Source organism: Ambystoma mexicanum, chromosome 2q (assembly GCF_040938575.1).
Source record: "Ambystoma mexicanum isolate Mex_15411 chromosome 2q, UKY_AmexF1_1, whole genome shotgun sequence".
In the NCBI taxonomy this organism is placed as follows: domain Eukaryota; kingdom Metazoa; phylum Chordata; class Amphibia; order Caudata; family Ambystomatidae; genus Ambystoma; species Ambystoma mexicanum.
The window spans coordinates 1,146,301,672-1,146,323,401 of record NC_090924.1 but is presented as its reverse complement, the minus strand read 5'-3'; the positions used below and the strand labels follow the sequence as shown (position 1 = coordinate 1,146,323,401).

At 44.9% G+C, this 21,730-nt stretch overlaps 1 protein-coding gene across 1 annotated transcript; it reads left to right on the top strand.

The window, feature by feature from the left end:
• The first annotated feature begins 3,144 nt into the window (after window positions 1–3,144).
• LOC138568840 (putative leucine-rich repeat-containing protein DDB_G0290503) lies at window positions 3,145–4,836 on the top strand. The gene has a single exon (XM_069646612.1). It carries the CDS (start codon window positions 3,145–3,147, stop codon window positions 4,834–4,836), a length of 1,692 nt encoding a protein of 563 aa, XP_069502713.1.
• Window positions 4,837–21,730: the final 16,894 nt, after the last annotated feature.

Genomic DNA, 21,730 nt, shown 5'->3' with positions numbered 1-21,730 from the left:
CCCAGGAAATCGAGGGTGCACGGAGAAATTTAATCCATCAGCTGTTTTGGATATCGGCAGCGTGTCGCTTCATTCCCAGGAGGGGGCGGAGCCTTGTTGCTGCTCACATGAGGAGTCACGTGACCCAAAACACACTGAAAAAGTATCCGCTTTCAGGCGAGCGGTGCGTTGTCTGTGCTGCCTGTGCTGAGGACCTTGCTTGTCCAACAGAGACCCAGGAAATCGAGGGTGCACGGAGAAATTTAATCCATCAGCTGTTTTGGATATCGGCAGCGTGTTGCTTCGTTCCCAGGAGGGGGCGGAGCCTTGTTGCTGCTCACGTGAGGAGTCACGTGACCCAAAACACACTGAAAAAGCATCCGCTTTCAGGCGAGCGGTGCGTTGTCTGTGCTGCCTGTGCTGAGGACCTTGCTTGTCCAACAGAGACCCAGGAAATCGAGGGTGCACGGAGAAATTTAATCCATCAGCTGTTTTGGATATCGGCAGCGTGTCGCTTCATTCCCAGGAGGGGGCGGAGCCTTGTTGCTGCTCACGTGAGGAGTCACGTGACCCAAAACACACTGAAAAAGCATCCGCTTTCAGGCGAGCGGTGTGTTGTCTGTGCTGCCTGTGCTGAGGACCTTGCTTGTCCAACAGAGACCCAGGAAATCGAGGGTGCACGGAGAAATTTAATCCATCAGCTGTTTTGGATATCGGCAGCATGTCGCTTCGTTCCCAGGAGGGGGCGGAGCCTTGTTGCTGCTCACGTAAGGAGTCACGTGACCCAAAACACACTGAAAAAGCATCCGCTTTCACCCTCGCGGCGTTGAGCCCGGTAGGGGTGGAGGGCGTTGGCTGTTGTGCGGCTGTTTGGCGCTGACAGCGCGACTAGAGACTAGGGAACGGGAGACTGCGGAGGTATACCCTCTTTGATCCCGACCTAGAGCAAAAGGTAAGTCCAATCAACACTGCCCAAAGGTCCTAGATAAAAACTTGTGCAGCGCGGTAAAAAATTAAGTACTGTAAGTCTTAGCTGGTGCTTGCTGGTCGTTTTAAGAATAAAACTGTCCGATAATGTCAGCAGTAATGAGGGGGATGACGAATAAAGCTAACACACAAGCTCAAGCTAAGCGAGGGCTGAATACCATGTCCATTACCATAGGAAATCCTACTGACATGGAGAGAGCTCTTAATCAGTCCTCCGCCTCTTCTAATGCCCATGTAGCTGCTACTATGGTTAGTAAGAGCGTCACTCCCCAAGTTAACGGCCCCAGGATGGCAGCCATTAATGTCAATACTAGACAGCAGCAGTACTCTAACACCGAGGCACCCAGGTCTACCGGTTCTCACGAACATATGGGTATGGTGTGGCTGAGAAGGGAAGGAACCACTAATGACTCGATGGATACTTTCGATCTAGGAAGTGACTCTGAAAGTAACGAAGACCAAGAACGGGACGAGGCTATCTAGAAGGAAACCAAAGATGAGCCTGAGACTGAAAAAGAAGTTCAATCAGAGAATTACAGAGAGAGGCAAGGGACAAAAGACATTGGTTCACCTGAATTGCAGGGGAAAAAACCCAGAGCAACCACGGAAATGGAAAAAGAGATGCAGGTGGTCGAGGCACAGAGAAGAAACAGCGAATCTGAGGGAATCCAATCAGGAACAAAGAATGTTGAAGTCTGCACTGCTATGATACACCATGTGCTGAGTGACTAACCATCTCCTAATACCCCTTACTTCGGGCATAAGCCTGAGGACCCAATACGAGACCCAGCCCATAACATTCAAGACAAGAACATAAGCCTAATGATGATACAAAGAGCGGCAGCCAAGGTTGAGCATTTAAAATCGAGTTCATCGCTAAAACTATTGGCTTGGACAAAGGTAGCTGAGATGCATAAACCAGAGTCAGACAAAATAGAAATAACAGCAACCACGGGCAAAGGAGATGAGCAATTGATCAAATCACTACAAGATACAAGGGGTCTCCATGCCAAACTAAACACAAAAGAGCACCTCACTGCGCTAGAGAAAATGGAGGGCACTAGAGAGTTGTGGTTACCACCAAATGAATGGATAGAAAGCTCTACACCACCAACGACGCTACCACAAAATAATCCAAATTCAGGAGAAAGAAGAAATTCAGTAGGGATTGTGGATCAAGTAATAAAAGATCTAGCAAAAATGAATGCAAAACTGCTGCAAACTCGAAGGTCATCTCAAATAAGCGCCAACGTGGAAAATCCACTATCTGCAGAGCTATACTATCCTAAGCATAGGAGTATACACAAAGTAATGACCCTAGAAACAAACTCGCCAGCATTCAAATCTAGAAATGAGGAGATTATAGTGTCTCAAAAGAGAAGTCGAAGAAGAGAAAGTTCCGAAAATGAGGACAGAAGTCGGAGGAAAAGACTCAAAGGTCAAAGAGAAGAGGAAAGCATGGGAAGAAATACATCTGGTGAGACTCAATCACCAAAAAGGTCCAAACGACGTGCCACCTTAATCCCATCTATGGACTCGGAAGATGAAGACGGTACAAAAACTTTGAGAAATGAAAACTGGCGGAGATCCACGGAGATACCCCTGACGGGAATAAACAATACAGATGAAACATCGACCTGTGTTGAAAAAATAATATCGAAGCTAAGTCCAATTCTGATGTCTGCCGCAACAATAGCTGTTGCGCCTCTGATGAAGCTATACGAGAACTTAAATGAGAACTATAGAGACCAAACAACTTTGATTGCTCTACTAAACTCTAAAATGATCAAACTAGAGACAGACCTTAAGGAAATGACCTCTGAGATTGTGGTAGCCAAACGAGGGAATGATATTTCACTAACGGCTTTAAAATAATCCCTAAGAAATAACTCTGAAGATAAGAAACTCCTAGCAGAAGTGACAAGGCAAGCCCTTACGCTACTACAAAATGAACGAGAAAGAAGGAGAGACTCAAATACAACACAGGTCCCAAAAACAGTGCAAACGAGCCAGACCTCAGTGATCAATCTAGAAACATTAGAGTTACCCGAGAAATCTGGTGTAACTAAGCAACCGTCTAAAAAAAAAAAGAAAGAAGCAGAGATAAGGGTATCTCAACAGAATTGCTGTTATGATAAGGAACTCGTAATTAGGCATGATGACAGTGATTGTGGAAGGATGGAGTTTAATAGTGCGGAGATTGCACAGAAAACAAGGTCTTGCTCCTCGACTGTGTCCACGAAACCTATAGAAAAAGAGGTTGAGAAAAGTAAACAGCAAAACGAAAAAGAAGTAGATAAAGAGCAAGCTCTTCCACCACCCAATCCACCTGAAACGTCAAAATCCATTGACACAAATACAAAGAATCTGGGAAGTAAGCCTATAACTGAAGATGGAAAAAAGAATGAGAGGGAGTGGTATGATATATTCGAAAACCCGAAAATCTGTTCAGGAGTGAGTAACGAGAAGAGATCAAAAATAGCTAAGTTAAACTCAAATGATTGTAATAAAAAATCTAAGAACCAACAAGTAAAAAAGAACAGGAAAGCTCGCAGTTCAGCCAACTTCTTCAGAAACATTAAAGCATTGAACATAAATGTAAATAATTCTGAACTATCGACATTGAAGGGAGAAAAAAAAAAAAAAGACGATGAGATCCAAATCGTGGATGAAAAAGTACAGCCAGTAAACCTGACTGAAGACAATATGACACTGACAGGGAGAAAAATTGAGCTGGATGTGGAAGACATAGAAGGTGATGAGGAGGAATTGTTGAACATGTCAACTTACAGTGTGTCTGATGCTGAAGAAAACAAGGATAATAATAGGGTAGTGAAAACAATCGAAAACGGAAGTAATATTGGACAAGATAATCGTGAGTCAGAGACAAGCCCGCAGAAACCGTCCACTGAAGGATACGAGAAAGAGAAAGATGATAGAACGTCAAGTAAAAGAGTGATTTCGTGGCCAGAAACACCTAAAAAACTTCAATTTACAGCAAAGAAAATTACAAAAAAGGTGGAAGATCCACAAATCTTTTTCACCTTAGAAGAGAAAAGGCTGAAGAGTATGTTGAAGCAGGGAAACTCATCTAAGATCAGGGAAGTTACAAAAAACCCCATATTAGATGAGCAGAAGAACAATATGCACGGTACTGAGCTCCCGAAAGAAAATCTACAACAATCCACAAGAGAAGTACAAGCATCTAGAGGGAATGTCGAAGAGTCCGCTAAGTCAAGAAACCCTAACTTGATTGTCGGAAACAAAACAACACGGAAAAATCACCAGTATAGATTACTGGTTGAGAAAATTGACGGAAGAAAAGGTGGTACCCCACTAAATCGGTACACCATTCTACAGATATTCCAAAAAATTCCTGTGTTAAGGGTAATAAACAGTGCTCGGATTGATCGTGTGGAAATCATGGCTGAGATGAACCAGAAATTTGTACTCTTACACATCAACGACAAAAAAGATGCAGAATTGATCATGATGAGTGAGAGACAACTCCTGGAAGTTGGATACCAAGTATACGAAGTAGACAACACCTTAAAGGGAAGTGATGATGCAAAAACAAAAGAACCCAAAGTACAAAAAATAAACGAGAAAGATCTAGTGACAATCAAAACAACTGAAAAAAGCGTAATAAAGGAATACGTGTCTAATGTCAAGTTTAAAGACACTGAAATGGAGACTGAAGTAGCAGGTCTTCCCGATGACATAAAGACGAAGAAAATCAAAATAACAGTGGACAATCGTGAAAAGTTAGGTCCAGTGAACTCTAAATCCCCGGAAGTAAACTCTGATGAAGATGAAGGAAAAAAGTGGTCTTGGTTGGCGAAATCACTGAACCCAACAACGAAGAGCTAATGCTATGGCGAGATAGGGACACTGATGATAGCCTCGTGGAATACCAGAGGATTTTCACATCTCCTAGGATCTCCACCGGAAACAATACAAAAGGCAGACTTGATATGTTTGCAAGAGACATGGGTCTCTAATCTACCATGTGTGGACGGTTACGAAGTAGCAATAAATCCAGCTATAAAACAAAAAAAAGGGCGGCCTATGTCAGGACAACTGACTTTAATCAAAAGAACATGTGGACTAAGAATAAAATCGGCCCGTAACTCGTCACCTTTCCTTCAGGAGGTTTGTGTAGAACAATCAGAACCCGCAGAGAAGCTGACGAACCAATTATATATACTAAATATATATTGGAACAGAACGCCAAAGTTTAACCAAAAGCTGGAAGATGATATCATTGAAGCCATAGACACAATTAAAATGGAAGATTCAAAGGCAATAATTATCCTATGTGGAGATTTCAATAGGAAATTTATTGATCTAGACCAACGAAAAGCAACGAAGATCAACGGGATGAGATTTAAAAATGACTGTTGGCTAGAAGAAATGGCAAATAGAAATCTATCAATGCTTAATGGAGCAACAAGAGGGGACATTCCAGCAAACCCGACCTGGGAAAGAGGAACTCAGCAATCTATTTTAGACTATATCTTTGTCTCGGAGAACATACTACACGAAATAGTTTCCTTCACAGTCACTAAAAACATCCAAAGTGATCATAATATTACATCAATGGAATGGAAATGGAGAAAAGTAGAAAAAAAGGAACAATGGAGATGTGACATCTCAGTGGAACCTGGGCGTAACAGACTAAGGATAAATAAATCGAATATTAAGGTGATATCTGAACAATTGCAAAGATCCCAGGAGCAAGGCCTGACTGAGGCAATTGAATACCAGCATTTACTAGAAATTTACAAATCCAAAAAAACAAAGGCTCTAAAGAACCAAAATTTCTGCAAACATAAGTATGACCCGGAAGTGGCAAAAAAAAAGAGGGAATTGAGGAAAGCATTAAGATCGATTAATGCCACTAAAGGAGTAGCAAATCAAAACCAGTCCAAAAAAGTGAGAAACCAATATAACAACTGGCACAAGTTACACAGAGCTAAAATGGAGAAAAACGACGCAGAGATAATATTGAAAGCGCTGAACCAAAGAAACTCCAGGGGTTTTTGGGCCTTAATAAATGAATCATCTAACTCAGAAAAAGCGATTATAACAAATATGGTAACGGAAACGGACTGGGAGTGTCACTACAAAAATCTGTTTAAAAGAAGGGAAGGTCCAAGTACAGTGGAGATCCACACAAAAGTACTATGGGACTTACAAATGGACAGAGAGGACATTCGAACCTCAATTGCAAATAGCAGTACATCTAGAGCCGCTGGACCTGACGGCCTCTCGAATGCTGATTTAAAAGAAAACATCGATGAATGGTCGGAATTTTGTGATATCCTGTTCAAAGCGATAATAAAAGAAGGAAGGATCCCTGTAACCTGGAAATTAGGAATCATTGTTCCGATATTCAAGAAAGGCTTACGGTCTGAGCCAGCAAATTACCGCCCCATCGCCCTCCTCGACGTTATAGGTAAAGTGTTTGCAACTCAGCTCCTCAAACAACTCACACTGTGGATTAATCACGAAAAAATCTATGATGACCGACAGTCTGGGTTTGTAAAGGGAGTGGGTTGCAGCACAAACCTTCTAATATTAAACCTACTAAAAATAGATGCCATTCGATCGGGCCAGAAAATCTATCTGGCATTTATTGATATGGCAAACGCGTTTGATGGAGTAAACAGGGAAATCCTGTGGTGTAATTTAAAGAAGAGAGGCTGTGATGAGAGTTTGATTGCAGCCATCAAAGAACTTTACTCCGACACCTACATTCAAATAAGGCTAGACAAAGAAGGAAATCTGTCAAATCCAATTCCTACAGAAAGAGGAGTGAAACAGGGCTGCCCATTAGGGGCCACCCTGTTTAACTTCTACATCTCGGAAGTAGGGAAAACACTGACAAACGTGATTTCATTTCCGCCAACCATCAATGGATTCCAACTGCATCACATCTTATACGCAGATGATATGGTGATCTTGGACCGAACACCAATCGGCCTACAAAGGAAATTGTCCTCATTGAAGATCTATGCAGAAGAATTCGGGCTAGAGATAAATGCAGCCAAGTCAGAAATCCTAGTCCTAGAGAATAAAAGAGGAAGGAAATCTGGCAAGTATAGATCAAGTTGGTTCGTGGGATCAAAGAAGCTAGAGAAAGTGCATTTTACAAAATATTTGGGCACAATAATCAACTCAAGCATAAATGACGAACCAATGGTAAAAAAAATTTTAAATAGCTGCAAACAATTAACCTCACAAGGGATCGTAATGCAGAAGAAATTCGGGAAATTCACGTGTGAGCCAGTGAGAAAATTTTACCAAAATAAAATTGCACCGATTTTGATCTATGGGGCAGAGAACATGTTTGGCTGTAACCACAAGATATGGTCTAGGTGTGAAGGTTTCTTCTGGAAAAAAGTTCTCCAAATACCACAAAGCACACCGACTGCGTGTGTTCTATACGAAGTAGGAATATCCACTCTGAACGCAAGGATTACATGGAATAAGCTATTGCTCTTTAGGAAAATGCATGACGAAGCAAACCTACCACCGTTCAAAATCCTACTGGGAAACGAAATAGGTGGAAAAAAGTCGGCCCTAAGAGACTGGAAACACCAATGTGGAGAAATCCTCAAACTGCTAGGGACGGATGAGTCAACGTTATGGAATAATCCAGATTTTGTAAAAAGAAAATTGCTGGATCTCGACTGGATCACAATTGGGGAAAGAAGAGATTGTCAAAAGGCCATGATAAATCAACCAAAAGAAGCAAAAAAACGGAATACTCTTCAGAAATATCTGGCACTGGCTCCATGCAAACACCTCAGAAAGCATTATTTGATGTTTCGTCTAAACATTCTAGAAACAAAAGAAATCCTGGGAATCAGGCGTGTGATATCAAGGGAAAATACTCTATGCCGATTCTGTGGGGAGAAAGATGAAAATTTAAAACACCTCATTCTAAGCTGTACTGAACTAAACGACCAACGTGACAGTTGCATGGGAAAGATGATGACAAAGTACCAGACGCTATCTGAAGAAGAATGGTGGAGACAACTACACTTGACTGAAAGCAAGCCACTGTTGATCGCAGTAATCCGATTCTTGGAGCTCCTGCAGAAGCGCCTAAAAATGAATCCGGTGGTCGCCTAAAACAGCGGCCCGCACAGTTATAGTTCAAGAGACCAACCTCTCTGAAAAGACTGATAAAGACAGAATATCTGTTGGTGCAAAGGCAGAGGAATTAGGGATAGAAAAAGTCAAGAGAAGAAGACCAATAAGGTGTTTAGTGAAAAATAGTTAAAGACTATAGATGGAATGTTGATCTTATGCTAAAGATAACGTTTTTCAAAAGTTTGTATAAACTAAATGAAAATAAAAAAATAAAAAAAAAATGGCAACTTATTTTCGATTTTAGTGGGTTATGCAACCTTGGTTCTTCATTAAAAATTATACACATATACACGGCCTGTCCTTACATACTCCAGTAAATTCCCATGTCTCTAGCTTAAACACAGAGTCTGTAGTATCCATAAATAGCAGGGTTTTGCCCCAGAACATTACACAAATTCCCAACGCGTCTTAAAACGTGCACAGAAAATTCACAAGAATTATGGTATCATTTAAATAATTTTGACAAGTCCGCACTGTGAGTTATACATCTTTCTTAGAATCATATTCTGGCCAACAGGGGTGTGTCTTTTCAGGTCACATGGTGTAGAAACCAGTTTATCCAGTTTCTGCCAAGCTCAGAGACCCTGCCCCTCCCAGCTTCTGCCAAGAGGAAGCTATTTTACGGTCCCCCTAATAAACCATCTGCCTGGGCCCTGGAAGGCCCATTGTTCAAGAGGAAGCCATTTATGGCCTCCCCCCAATAAACCCTCTGCCTGGGTCCTTTGTTTAGTCTCTAGCAGTCCCTTGGTAATTCAATCAGAGAGGGGTAACCCTCCCCTCAGAATGCAGCCAGGCCTGAGAACTGCTGTGGATCCAGTTTCACTCCAATTGGGGGGAAGTTGTCGGGCAGAATCCTGTTCCTTAAGCCAAGCCCCAGCTACTGTCACTTTTAGTTACCCAGTTTTCTGCATTCAAATAAAACTAACAATTTTTACACATGCAGCTGGAATGCTGATTCTAAGTTCAAAACTATGACATTTTAACAGTGACAAACTATGTGGCAGTCACAGGTCTGTCCCTCAGTTTATTTACACATTTCGATTTTTGGTAATTTTAAATCCAGTTTCAGTTTAAGCCGCTGCAGACCTGCAGAGCTCAGCCAGTCTTGTTATAAACCTTCAAGTCACTTCAGAATATAACTTTACATTGTATCCACCTCTCAGTAAGTCTTTCTTTGGCCTGCTTTGGGTTCATTTATTCAGTTTTACACAAATGTCTGGTGTTGTTTTAAAACGCCGGCTTTCTGATAGTGGTGAGTACTGGTAATGCAACCATTTTTGGGATTTAAGAAAATGAATTCCCCACAGTTCTAGATTGCTTTTGGCAATCAGCATTGCCATTCCCAATGGTTTCAGGCTACTGTGTGGGTAGTCCAATGGTGGTTTTAGGCATTGCCCTTCTGTGCCCATAACATCGGCAAAAATGGGTGGCAGCCTATTCTTCATGCATTTCCCTGGGCATTTTCTGGGAAGCTCTGGCCATCATGATGTTTTCAATGCCAGTAATGCACAAGTCTTTTTTTTTTTTGGTAGGGCTTGGATGCATGGGTAAAAACATCCCACAAGCCCCCCTCTTGCGATGGCCATTCTGTTTTACTGATGGAACTCGCAAGATCTGGGATGTTCTCCTCATCTTCTTCCAATAGATGGCACAGTTCAGCATCTTTTTCTCCATCCGGTCGGATCGATCGGTCCTCCTCACCGGTCCTGATGGGAGGGTTGGGCGGTACCCCGGGCCCCTTGCGTCTCTGCTCCCGGTCTCCGGATCGTCCTCCCTGGCCAGTCTCAAGGTTTTCTTTCTCCTAGGACGACAAAGGAAGAGCGGCAATACCTATTCATAGACATTTTTCCCCCACCATTGATATTGTGGGGTGGCATATAAATTTATAGTCAAAACATATATACATGCACATTTATTTTTGCATTCAAAAACCAAAACACCCACATTGAGAAACTCAGAATTTGATAGGCGATATGTAGGATATTTTAAGTAAGAACTGAATTAAACTGGGACAGTACCCTCTAGGATTCCAGAGGATTCCTCCAGTTGTTGCAGAGTGTGCCTGGGATGGCAACACTTTAGCTGATTTATATGTACCCACTTGTCTTCCCCCTCTGCCAAACCGCCTTTGGGGATGCGGATCTTGTAGGCCACAGGGGAGATCTTGTCTATAATCTCAAAGGGTCCCTTCCATGTAGGCAAAAATTTTCGCTGTTTGGCCTGGTTCCTTTGGAAATTGTATAGATAGACCCGGTCCCTCACCTGATATTCCTTCCTGGAAGTTTTCAGGTCATAGTGGGTCTTCATACTCTCGGCTGATCTTTCTAGATTCCGCTGAGCATAGGCAAAAGCATGTTGAAGGTGTTTCCTTAAATTCTCCACATACTCATGAGTTGTGGAGGCATTTATCAACGTTTGCTCTTGGGTTCTGTAGAGCAAATGCTGAGGAAGCACCATCTTGCGTCCAGTCATCAACTCAAATGGTGACATTTTGGTTGCAGATGAAGGGGTAGATCTGATGGCCATTAGGACCAGAGGTAATCGGATATCCCAACTTGGCCCAGAATCTGCCACAAACTTCTTTAGTATGCTCACAATGGTTTGGTTATATCGCTCTACTGCCCCAGAAGAAGCTGGCCTGTAAGCAATATGTAGCTTTCTTTTGACCCCCAGTATCTCCCACATCTTTGTCATTACTTCACTGGTGAAGTGGCTACCTCTGTCTGACTCAATCCTTTGAGGTAGACCAAAACGGGAAAAGATGTGGTTAATCATCAAGGCAGCTGCCGTTTCTGCCTTGCAGTTTGGGGCTGGGAGACATTCCACCCACTTGGTAAACAAGCATGTCACAGTCAACATGTACTTATTCCCCCTAGCGGAGCGAATCACGGGGCCTACAAAGTCGATTTGTAAATCTGACCATGGAAGTGTCATTCCCCTCTTTTGGAGAGGCGCCCCGTGTGTGAGGGATGTTGGCTGAAATTGTGCACACACAAGACAACCCTTCAAATATTGGTTGAGGTCCTGGCCCATGTGTGGCCAGTAGGCAACCTCTCTTAAGATCTCAAGTGTTGTATGAAACCCCCTATGACCGGCGGTAGCCGCATCATGGGCGTGACTTAACATCAGGCTTCGGAAGGAGGTAGGAACCACCCACTGATCATGGCCAGCTTTGGATTTCCTTACCAACAAACCGTGTTGGGTCCGGAACATTTTTGGACATTTCATCAACACTCTTAGGTCCTCTTTCCCAATGTACTCGGTATCCGTCAGGGGAAAGTTCTCGGGGTCCTCAAGGTGTTGGTAAAACTTACCAATAATTGGATCCCCCTTCTGAGCTGTAATCAAATCAGCATCAGGGGTCTCCTTGCTCCATTGGGCAGTTGAAAGATCATTGTGAGCATTTGTCTGGGACCTAGTGATAGCAGTGACCTGGATTTCCCCCAACAGGGAATCTATCTCAATTAGATCCCCTTGGATGGCCCTGGTTTTGGCCAGCTGGTCAGCTAAGTCATTTCCAGTTTTGTCTGGTCCCTCTACTTTGGAATGACCCTTGATCTTTTTCCAGTAGATGGTCATCCCATTCGATGTGACCAGATCATCAATGTTTTGGATCAACTTCCCATGTTTCAAGGGTTTGTTGTTAGCACATAACATGCCTCAGGTTTTCCAATTAACCAGGTGCTCCACGAACCCGTTCCGTACATAATCCGAATCTGTGATTATGACCAGTTCGTGGAGTTGATGCTGGACAGCAGGGAGGATGGCCTGATGCACAGCCATCAATTCTGCCACCTGACTACTTCGGGGACCAATTTTGTATCCAGCGGAGGGTTCTGGGGACTCATTCACCCATGCATTCCCTACGCCGGCCACCAGTTCTTTCTCCCCGTTGTTGTCAACATGGTAAGAGCATCCATCCACATAGACAGTGGGCATTCCCTCACACTTGTCCTCTTCAAAGACTTTGTGTGGGGAATTAAGGTATGCTTCCGTGTTGTCCTTGATTTTTAGACTTTCGTCCTCGAGACAGTTTTCTCTGGCACAATCATGCAAGTCAGCCAGACCTTACGCGAGGGGACTCTTCTTGTTTTGGCCATATCTGACCTCCACAGGAAAGCCTTGCATTGACAGAATCCAGGAAGTAATTCGGGAATTACTCACATTTCCGGCCCGGATTCTATCACTTTGGAGATATTGCAGAGGCTGGTGTGGAGTCTCCACTATGATGTGTTCCCCCTGGATAAACGGGCGGTAATTCTTCAATGCCCACACCGTTGCCAGGAGTGCCTTCTCACAATCGTTGAATTTTTCCTCCACAGAGGATAAAGTTTTGCTCGCATAGGAGATTACTTTATTGACCTTGTCATGCTTTTGGTATAATACTGCCGTCAAGCACGTATTAGAGAACCCTGTCTCCAGGAAGAACTCCTTGTTTCTGACAGGGTAAGCTAGGCAGGGCGCTTGTGAGAGGCTTCTTTTGAGTTGTCTTACTGCCTCGGCTTGTTCTGGACCCCATTCCCACTTGACCCCCCCCCCTTCAGGAGATGAATCAGGGGTCTGGTGATCTCTGCGTAGCCCTCAATGAACTTTCTGCTGTAATTAGTCAGTCCAAGGAGGCTCCTTAGTTCCCGCAGAGTTGTGGGGTCTTTCAGTTTCTGAAGTGCTTCCACTTTCTTTTCCTGTGGACAGAGACCCTGAGGAGTAATCTCATGCCCCAAGAAATTAACACGGGTTCTACACCACTGTGCTTTCTGAAAGGAAAGTTTTGCTCCGGTGGCCCTCAACTGGGTCAGAACATAACGGATCTCCGCTATGTGTTCCTCCACAGATGAACTTTTGATGAGGACATCATCTACATAAGCCAGGTTACCCCTTGCACCCAGGTCGGGCATGGCCTTGTGTAGGAAAATGTTGAATTCATTGCCGGAGTTGAGGTATCCGAAGGGAGTCCGGGTCCATGTGTACTGCTGGCCCCCAAAGGTAAAAGCCAGCTTGTATTGGTCCTCCCTACTGACAGGCACAGTCCAGTATCCATTGGTCAGGTCTATTGCAGTGAATACCTGTGACACCTGGATCTGGGTCAGCCCTTGGTCAATGTAGGGCAGAGGCCATCGGGAAGTATGGACCCGTTTGTTGAGCTCCCTAAGGTTGGCGCAGAGTCTCCACTGGCCGTTTGGCTTCAGTATTCCCAGCACCGGATTATTGAAGGTGCTGTGAACTGGACGGATTATTCCCCGGGACTCCAGGTTCTTAATTATTTCAGTAAGGGACTCCATTGATGCGAGAGGCAAGCGATATTGCTTCACAAACACTGGAGTCATTCCAGGGTCCGTGGGAATTGTTGTTGTGTGGATGTCGGTGCGACCACAGTCATATGAGTCTACCGCAAAGAGATCTTGGAAATCCAAGAAAACTTGTTTCAACTTTTGCTTTTGTTCCAGAGTCACACAGGCATCAGCCAGGTTGACTCTCTCTTCCACCATCTGCCTGAAGACTGGAAAGTCTTATCGTTTGGCTATCTCAGCGGCCTCCTCCAGCTGGGTGGAGAAGTCCCTGGTCAGAGTGCTGTTTTGGACTGGAGGCCTCAGGTGGGAAAGGCAACCCTCATGGACCTGGAAAATCACCTCATCCCTCCTGAAGTCACAAGTCACATCTTCCTTACCATAGGGGCAAGAAGTGTACACCAGGAAGTTCCCGCCATGCCGGGTAAAAATCCTGTCTGGTGTTGTATTGTCATCACTGTCACTGTCAAAACAGTCCTTGGGGATTGGTCCTAACAGTTCATTTCCTAAATCAATGGAAAAATGTCGGTCATCAACTGCCATTCCAATAATGGTGCCTGCGGCTAGAGTAATACTCTTTAAGTCGCTGTTATCCACCTCTATTGGAATGGTGTCATGTTCTATGTTGACTAATGGAGTTGGGTTTACCCCCAACCCTTGCTGTTGGAGAGAAGCATTTAGATGTATATAAGCATCAGGGTTTTGCAAATATTGTCCTCTTTTAACTTTCACTTCCAGGGAGAATTGTCGGGTCCTTTCTGGGATGGTGACTTCTTCTTTGATCTGAATTTCAACTGCATAAGGTAGCAATTGAGCTGACCTAAATGCTTTTTCTGGATCATCAAAGCCCATGGGATTATCCGCTAATCGGGACCAAGCTTTGAAGTTTATTAGGTCCAAACTAATGGCAAAGCGATTGAGAATGTCACTGCCTAAGTAAAAGGCGGCAGTGACATCTCGCACGACCCAACAATTATGGTCTATGCTCTTGTTGCCAATGGAGATTTTGAGCATACACCTGCTTGGCAGGAGCTGTTTGGAATTAGGTACTTCCAGGTCCATTTCCCATTTGTCTATCAGTTTGAATGTGGGAATGGCTGGATCTTTTGGGAGTTGGCGGAACATGGCTTCGCTGATGAAGCTCGTACCGTTGTTCACGCACACTCGAGCGAGAACAGAGTCCTTCCCATCATTTAACTGAACAGGGATGAACAACTGCTCTCCAATTTGCTGAATATCAGCCAGGCTCTGCCCCTCCCAGCTTCTGCCAAGAGGAAGCTATTTTACGGTCCCCCTAATAAACCATCTGCCTGGGCCCTGGAAGGCCCATTGTTCAAGAGGAAGCCATTTATGGCCTCCCCCCAATAATCCCTCTGCCTGGGTCCTTTGTTTAGTCTCTAGCAGTCCCTTGGTAATTCAATCAGAGAGGGGTAACCTCCCCTCAGAATGCAGCCAGGCCTGAGAACTGCTGTGGATCCAGTTTCACTCCAATTGGGGGGAAGTTGTCGGGCAGAATCCAGTTCCTTAAGCCAGGCCCCAGCTACTGTCACTTCACTTTTAGTTACCCAGTTTTCTGCATTCAAATAAAACTAACAATTTTTACACATGCAGCTGAAATGCTGATTCTAAGTTCAAAACTATGACATTTTAACAGTGACAAACTATGTGGCAGTCACAAGTCTGTCCCTCAGTTTATTTACACATTTCGATTTTTGGTAATTTTAAATCCAGTTTCAGTTTAAGCCGCTGCAGACCTGCAGAGCTCAGCCAGTCTTGTTATAAACCTTCAAGTCACTTCAGAATATAACTTTACATTGTATCCACCTCTCAGTAAGTCTTTCTTTGGCCTGCTTTGGGTTCATTTATTCAGTTTTACACAAATGTCTGGTGTTGTTTTAAAACGCCGGCTTTCTGATAGTGGTGAGTACTGGTAATGCAACCATTTTTGGGATTTAAGAAAATGAATTCCCCACAGTTCTAGGTTGCTTTTGGCAATCAGCATTGCCATTCCCAATGGTTTCAGGCTACTGTGTGGGTAGTCCAATGGTGGTTTTAGGCATTGCCCTTCTGTTCCCATAACATCGGCAAAAATGGGTGGCAGCCTATTCTTCTTGCATTTCCCTGGGCATTTTCTGGGAAGCTCTGGCCATCATGATGTTTTCAATGACAGTAATGCACAAGTTTTTTATTTTGGTAGGGCTCGGATGCATGGGTAAAAACATCCCACAACACCAGCTCTTTCTGCCTTTGTTAGATTATCTCTGACGTTGTTATGATCATTATACAGAGTATTCATCTCCAACAGAATTTTATTTTCAAAGGTGGCCATTTCAGGGCATGCGAGCGAGTGGGGAATGAATCTATACTGGACTTTTAATCCTGTGATACTTGTTGCTTTTTCGTATTGTGTATCCTTAAAATAATATTTTTATCGCAACCTTCTAAAGAACCTCCTGAATTTGATCTCAATTTGAAAAGGGTCTGCTCTTTTAATTGGAATAAAGCTCTGTCCCTTATTAAGCAGACTCTACTCATCTAGTGACAGTGCATGTTTAGATTAATTGAAAATAGGTGCTACCATGTCTGTTGTCCCCCTTGTTGTCTGTTGTTCCACTGACATGTGCAAACGCCATACTTGTGTTATCCTGGGCTCTCCGGCCATGTGGCCAGGAGAAGGCAGCCACTACCTGATCCTAACCCTGGGGTTAGTATCATGAGGGAGGATCACATGGGAGGAGATGGCGATCAGGGGAAGTGGGGAAGTGGAGGATCCTTTGGGAGCGACACAGTATTCATCTTCTTGTGAGGATAAGAGTCTCATCATTCCTGAATTTCTAATGGCATGCTGTCCCTTCCATGAAACTACTCAAATAAGGTGATATGAAAGGCAATCTAAACAGAGTAAGGTTGTACCTTGGGAGTTCAGGAATTAAATATGGCATCCTCCAATTATCTCAGGTAGAGGTCCTAACCCCAATGTTAAATCACAAACCTTAACATAACATCCCCTAACTCTGACAACTCTCAGTTCACAAAGCACTCAAAACAAACTAAATGTCAAAGGACCAACACCACTATGGACTTCAGGATCCATAATGCATGTGGTACTGGGATGAGGAAGAGGTACTCATAGTTAGTAAGGATCAGAGGTGTTATTGAATAGAATGTGCAGTCTAATTGTTGTAGAGCAAGGCACCTGAGCCGGACATTTAAACGCAATAATAAGCTACAGCTTGGAAGAGGTGTGGAAGGAGCAGTAGGAGCAGAAGCAGTCTGGAGTTCTGGGATTGCCACAGAAGCAGAAAGAAGAGCACCAGCTGAAGCTGATGAAGGAAGAGAAGCCATGCAGTATTGCAGATCACGTGCAGAAGGAAGCAGTGGTGGGGACAGCAACATAAAGAGAAGCCCAGCCATATGGGAGACGTGCTCCCAACCCGACGTGAGTTGCTTCGGTGTGCGGGAGGATGCAGAGACACAACTGACCTGGCAGAGATCCAGAGAAGAACCGCGCTGACTGCTGAAGTTATGCAGGAGCTGGCAACGGAGTGGGTAGAACGTATAAAGTTCACTGTAGCAGAAGAAAGTGAATCAGAGACACCAAAGTCAGTTGGCCTGAAGTTAAAGGTGACCCGAGGGCTCTCAGAGCGTGACATTTGGCAGTGGCCAATAATTTTGAATACAGAGCAAGTAAATTAAAGAGGCGTCAAGGGCGCAATTCCCCTTTCATGGGATACCAATGTGGGGAAACCTGTAACCCACATTGCCAACAGCCAAGAGGCTGTAAAGAAGCAATACAAAGGCAACAAGGGTGCAATTCCCCTTTCATGGTATACCAGCTTGAGGAAACCTGTTACGCACATTGCCAACAGCCAAGGGGCTATCAAGAAGCAGTCAAGAGGCATCTTGTGTGCAATTCCCCTTTCTTGAGTTTCCAGTTTGGGGAAACCTGATACCCACGTTGCCGAGAGTCAAGAGACTATGAAAAGAGGCACGCATTGTACAGCCCTCCTCACATGGGATACTGTTTTGGAGAACCTTGGAACAAATATTGCCACTAAGACCAATTGTAGTTGTAGGGGTTTTCTTCCTGGCAGGCGAGTAAACCATGAAAAGGATCAGTATTAGTTAGTCCTGGCAGGCAAATATACCAGGAAAGAAGAAAATGTTTTAAAGACGTGTGCTTGTGGCAAAAAGGTGTGGTGGAAAGAACTTATTAACTCTATTATTATTTTGACAAAATGTTGCATCACCAAAGGTAGTTGCTGTGGTATCCTGACAAAAGTATTCCATTTGAAGAATAAATGTGATATGATAATAATTGCTTTGCATCCCGAGGAAAACAATTTCCTTGGTTTGTGAACTTGCTTTTTGTGACAGAGACAGTTGCCTTACCTAAAAAGATTCTGTGGAGGAAAACAATTGCTGGGAATTTTTAGCAAGTGCTTGTGAAAGAGACGTTTACTTTACCAAGTGGAAGGATGCAGTGGAGGAAAAACAAATGTTGTGTTGAACTGAACAGAACTTTGTTGAATCAGAACCTTTTCAAGGGTATGCCTGAATTAATCCAGCGCAAGGGAGACCAACACTGGTCACAAGGAGTACTTGTCTAAAACCTCTAGGTTTGAACTTTTACACCAGGGGTGCACAACTGATTTTGACAGAGGGCTGAAAGAACCTTAGATGATGGCTATAGTGGGCCGAAAAGTAAATGTGGGTGGGGCGGTAGGCACGGCTGGACATGGCATGGCAGGAGGCTTTTTCAACCCCCAATTTTTATTAAACACATGGAAAAAGAATACGTTTTTTATTTGTATTTCAAACTTACATTTTGTACTACACATTTTATATTGTTATCATTTATTTCTATTTAGTTATTGGATATCGTCTGTTTAATTAAATTACATATATTTTATTGACCCTTGATTGGACATTCCGTTATTTTGGACTGCTATACTTTGCTGTTTGGGTTGACCAAGAGGAGTATGGCCTTTGTTGAGTCAGGTTTCCACAAAAAGCTAAGGATGTACATCTCCTAACTGTGCCTGTTTTAGCTTTATTATTGGGTTCACTCTTGGAGTGCAACACTACGCCCATGGCCCTCACCCCCCAACCAAACACTGTGACCCATGGCCCCCACCCCTCAACCAAACACTATGCCCCATGGCCCCCAACCAAACACTATGCCCCATAACATCCACCCCTCAAGCAAAAACTATGCCCTATGGCCCCCACCCCTCAACCAAACACTATTACCCATGACACCCACCCCTCAAATAAACACTATGCCCCATGGCCCCCACCCCCAACCAAACATTATGCCCAATGGTCCCCACCCTCAACTAAACACCATGCCCCATGGCACCCAGCCCCCAACCAAACACTATGCCCCATGGCCCCGACTCCCCAAACACTATGCCCCATGGCCCCCACTCCCCAAAAACTATGCCCCATGGCCCCACCCCCCAACAAAATACTATGCCCCATGGCCCCCACCCCCCAACCAAACACTATGACCCCCACTCCCAAACCCTATGCCCCATGACCCCCACCCCCCAACAAAACAATATGCCCCACGGCCCCACCCCCCAACAAAACACTATGCCCATGGCCCCCAACCCCCCAACCAAACACTATGACCCCCACCCCAACCAGACACTATGCCCCATGGCACCCACCCCTCAACCAAACACTACGCCCCATGACACCCACCCCTCAAGCAAACACTATGCCCCATGGCTCCCACCCCAACCAAACACTATTACCCATGGCCCCCACCCCTCAACCAAATACTATGCACCAAGCATGCACCATGCATACATACTCATACAGACCCCAACCCCACCACCCCCACCCGTGCATACAGACTAACAAGCAGACACCATGTACCCATACAGATACGAACCCCACCCCCAACTCAGCATAGAAACTCGCAAGCATACATCATGCACCCATACAAACCTGAGCCCCACAACCCCCAACTCAGCACACAAACTCACAAGCATACGCCATGCACCCATACAGACCCGAACCCCCCACCCCCAACTCAGCACACAAACTAACAAGCATATACCAATACACCATGCACCCGTACAGACCCGAACCGCCACCCCCAACTCAGCACACAAACTCACAAGCATACACCAATACACTATGCACCCATACAGACCCGAACCCCCCACCCCCCAACCCAGCACACAAACTCACAAGCATACACCAATACACTATGCACCCATACAGAGCCGAATCCCCACCACAACTCAGCACACAAACTCACACGCATACACCATGCACCCATACAGAACCCCACCCCCAACTCACCATACAAACTCACAAGCATACAGCATGCACCCATACAGAGCCGAAATCCCCACCCCCCAACTCACCAAACAAACTCACAAGCATGCACCCATACAGACCCAGACCCCCCATCCCCCAACTCTACAGACAAACTCACAAGCATGCACCCATACAGACCTGAACCCCCACCGCTGCATCTCAACATACACTGAACGTGCACACAACAACAAACATTCAGGCAGACCCGACACCCCCCTGCCCCTCATTATCTCAACATACACTGCACTTGCACACAAACACATTAAGGCAGACCCGACACACAACCCCCCTCCGCATCTCAATATACACTGCACTTGCACACAAACACATTCAGGCAGAACCGACACACACCTCACCCCCGCATCTCAACATACACTGAACGTGCACACAACAACAAACATTCAGGCAGACCACGACACTCACCCCACCCCACATCTCAACATACACTGAACTTGCACACAAAAGCAAACATTCAGGCAGACCCGACACACACCCCACACCCGCATCTCAACATACACTGAACGTGCACCCAAGAACAAACATTCAGGCAGACCCGACACCCCCCTCAACACGCCAGCATCTCAACATACACTGCACTTGCACACAAACACATTCAGGCAGACCCAACACACACCCCCCCTCCACATCTCAACATACACTGCACTTGCACACAAACACAATTAGGCAGACCCGACACACACCCCACCCCGCATCTCAACATACACTGAACATGCACACAACAACAAACATTCAGGCAGACCCGACACTCACCCCACGCCCGCATCTCAACATACACTGAACGTGCACACAACAACAAACATTCAGGCAGACCCAACACCTCCCTGCCCCCCAGCATCTCAAGATACACTGCACTTTCACACAAACACATTCAGGCAGACCCGAAACAACCCCTAGGCCCCCCCAGCATCTCAACATACACTGCACTTGCACACAAACACATTCAGGCAGACCCGACACACACTCCACACCCGCATCTCAACATAAAAGCAGGGCAAAGAACCGGCACACACACAAACAAACATCCCCCCTCAAAAAATTCTGTACTTACCGGACGTGCTGGAATGCTGGCAAGGTCTGGTACTACGATTGGCGTGGCAAGGCTGAAATGAAATGCCTCCCGGCAGCAAGACTTATTGACCACGCCAGCCGTATTGCTGTCACTCCATTGGTGCAGCACACACGCACTACATGGCTCGTAGGATCTACGTGGTTCGTGTGCCCTGAGCCAATGAGGGCCAGTGTTTTGTCCGGGCGTAAGACAACAAAGACTTTTCCTAATGGAGTGTGGCCAATGATGCTTGCGGGCCGCCCTCCATTAGGCAAGTCTTTGTTGCTGGCGGGCTGTACAAAACAGCATGGCTGGCTGCAACTGGCCCGCGGGCCGTAAGTTGTGCACCCATGTTTTACACTGTTTGTTGTCCTGAAGAAAGCCAAACATTCCTTTGTATACTTCTGTTGTATGTCTTAGTGTGAGGGTCAGAGACTTTTTGGACACTACGTCATCTTTATTGAGTTTTGGTTTGCTAGATAGGGACATCCTTGAAAGGATAGGGAAAGATGGGCATTTACCTCACCCCTTTTGATTTTAATAAATGGCAAAATTGCAAAATCTATACCTTTGTGTCTGTCTCGCATTTCTGACCCCTCACACTTTAGACAATATTATATCAGAAAGCCACTGATAAGAAGTCACTACTACACTTCGAGAGTTTTCATCCTGAGGTCTGAAAGAAAATCTACCTTATGGGCAATTTTTGGGAATGCAACGCAATTGTGCAGCAAGAAGGGACTTTGATTTCTATGTGAGAGATTTACAAACACGAAGTGAGATACAAGGGTACCCAAAAAGGATCATAACACGCTCTAGAAGGCAGGCATGTCACACTCACCGGGATCCTACATTGGCAAAACATATCAAAGCACCCAAGAAAAGATCACTTGTATCACAGCATACAGTCCAA

Coding starts and splice junctions, on each gene's coding strand:
- LOC138568840 (XM_069646612.1), top strand. CDS start 3,145: ATGGAGTTTAATAGTGCGGAGATTGCACAGAAAACAAGGTCTTGCTCC.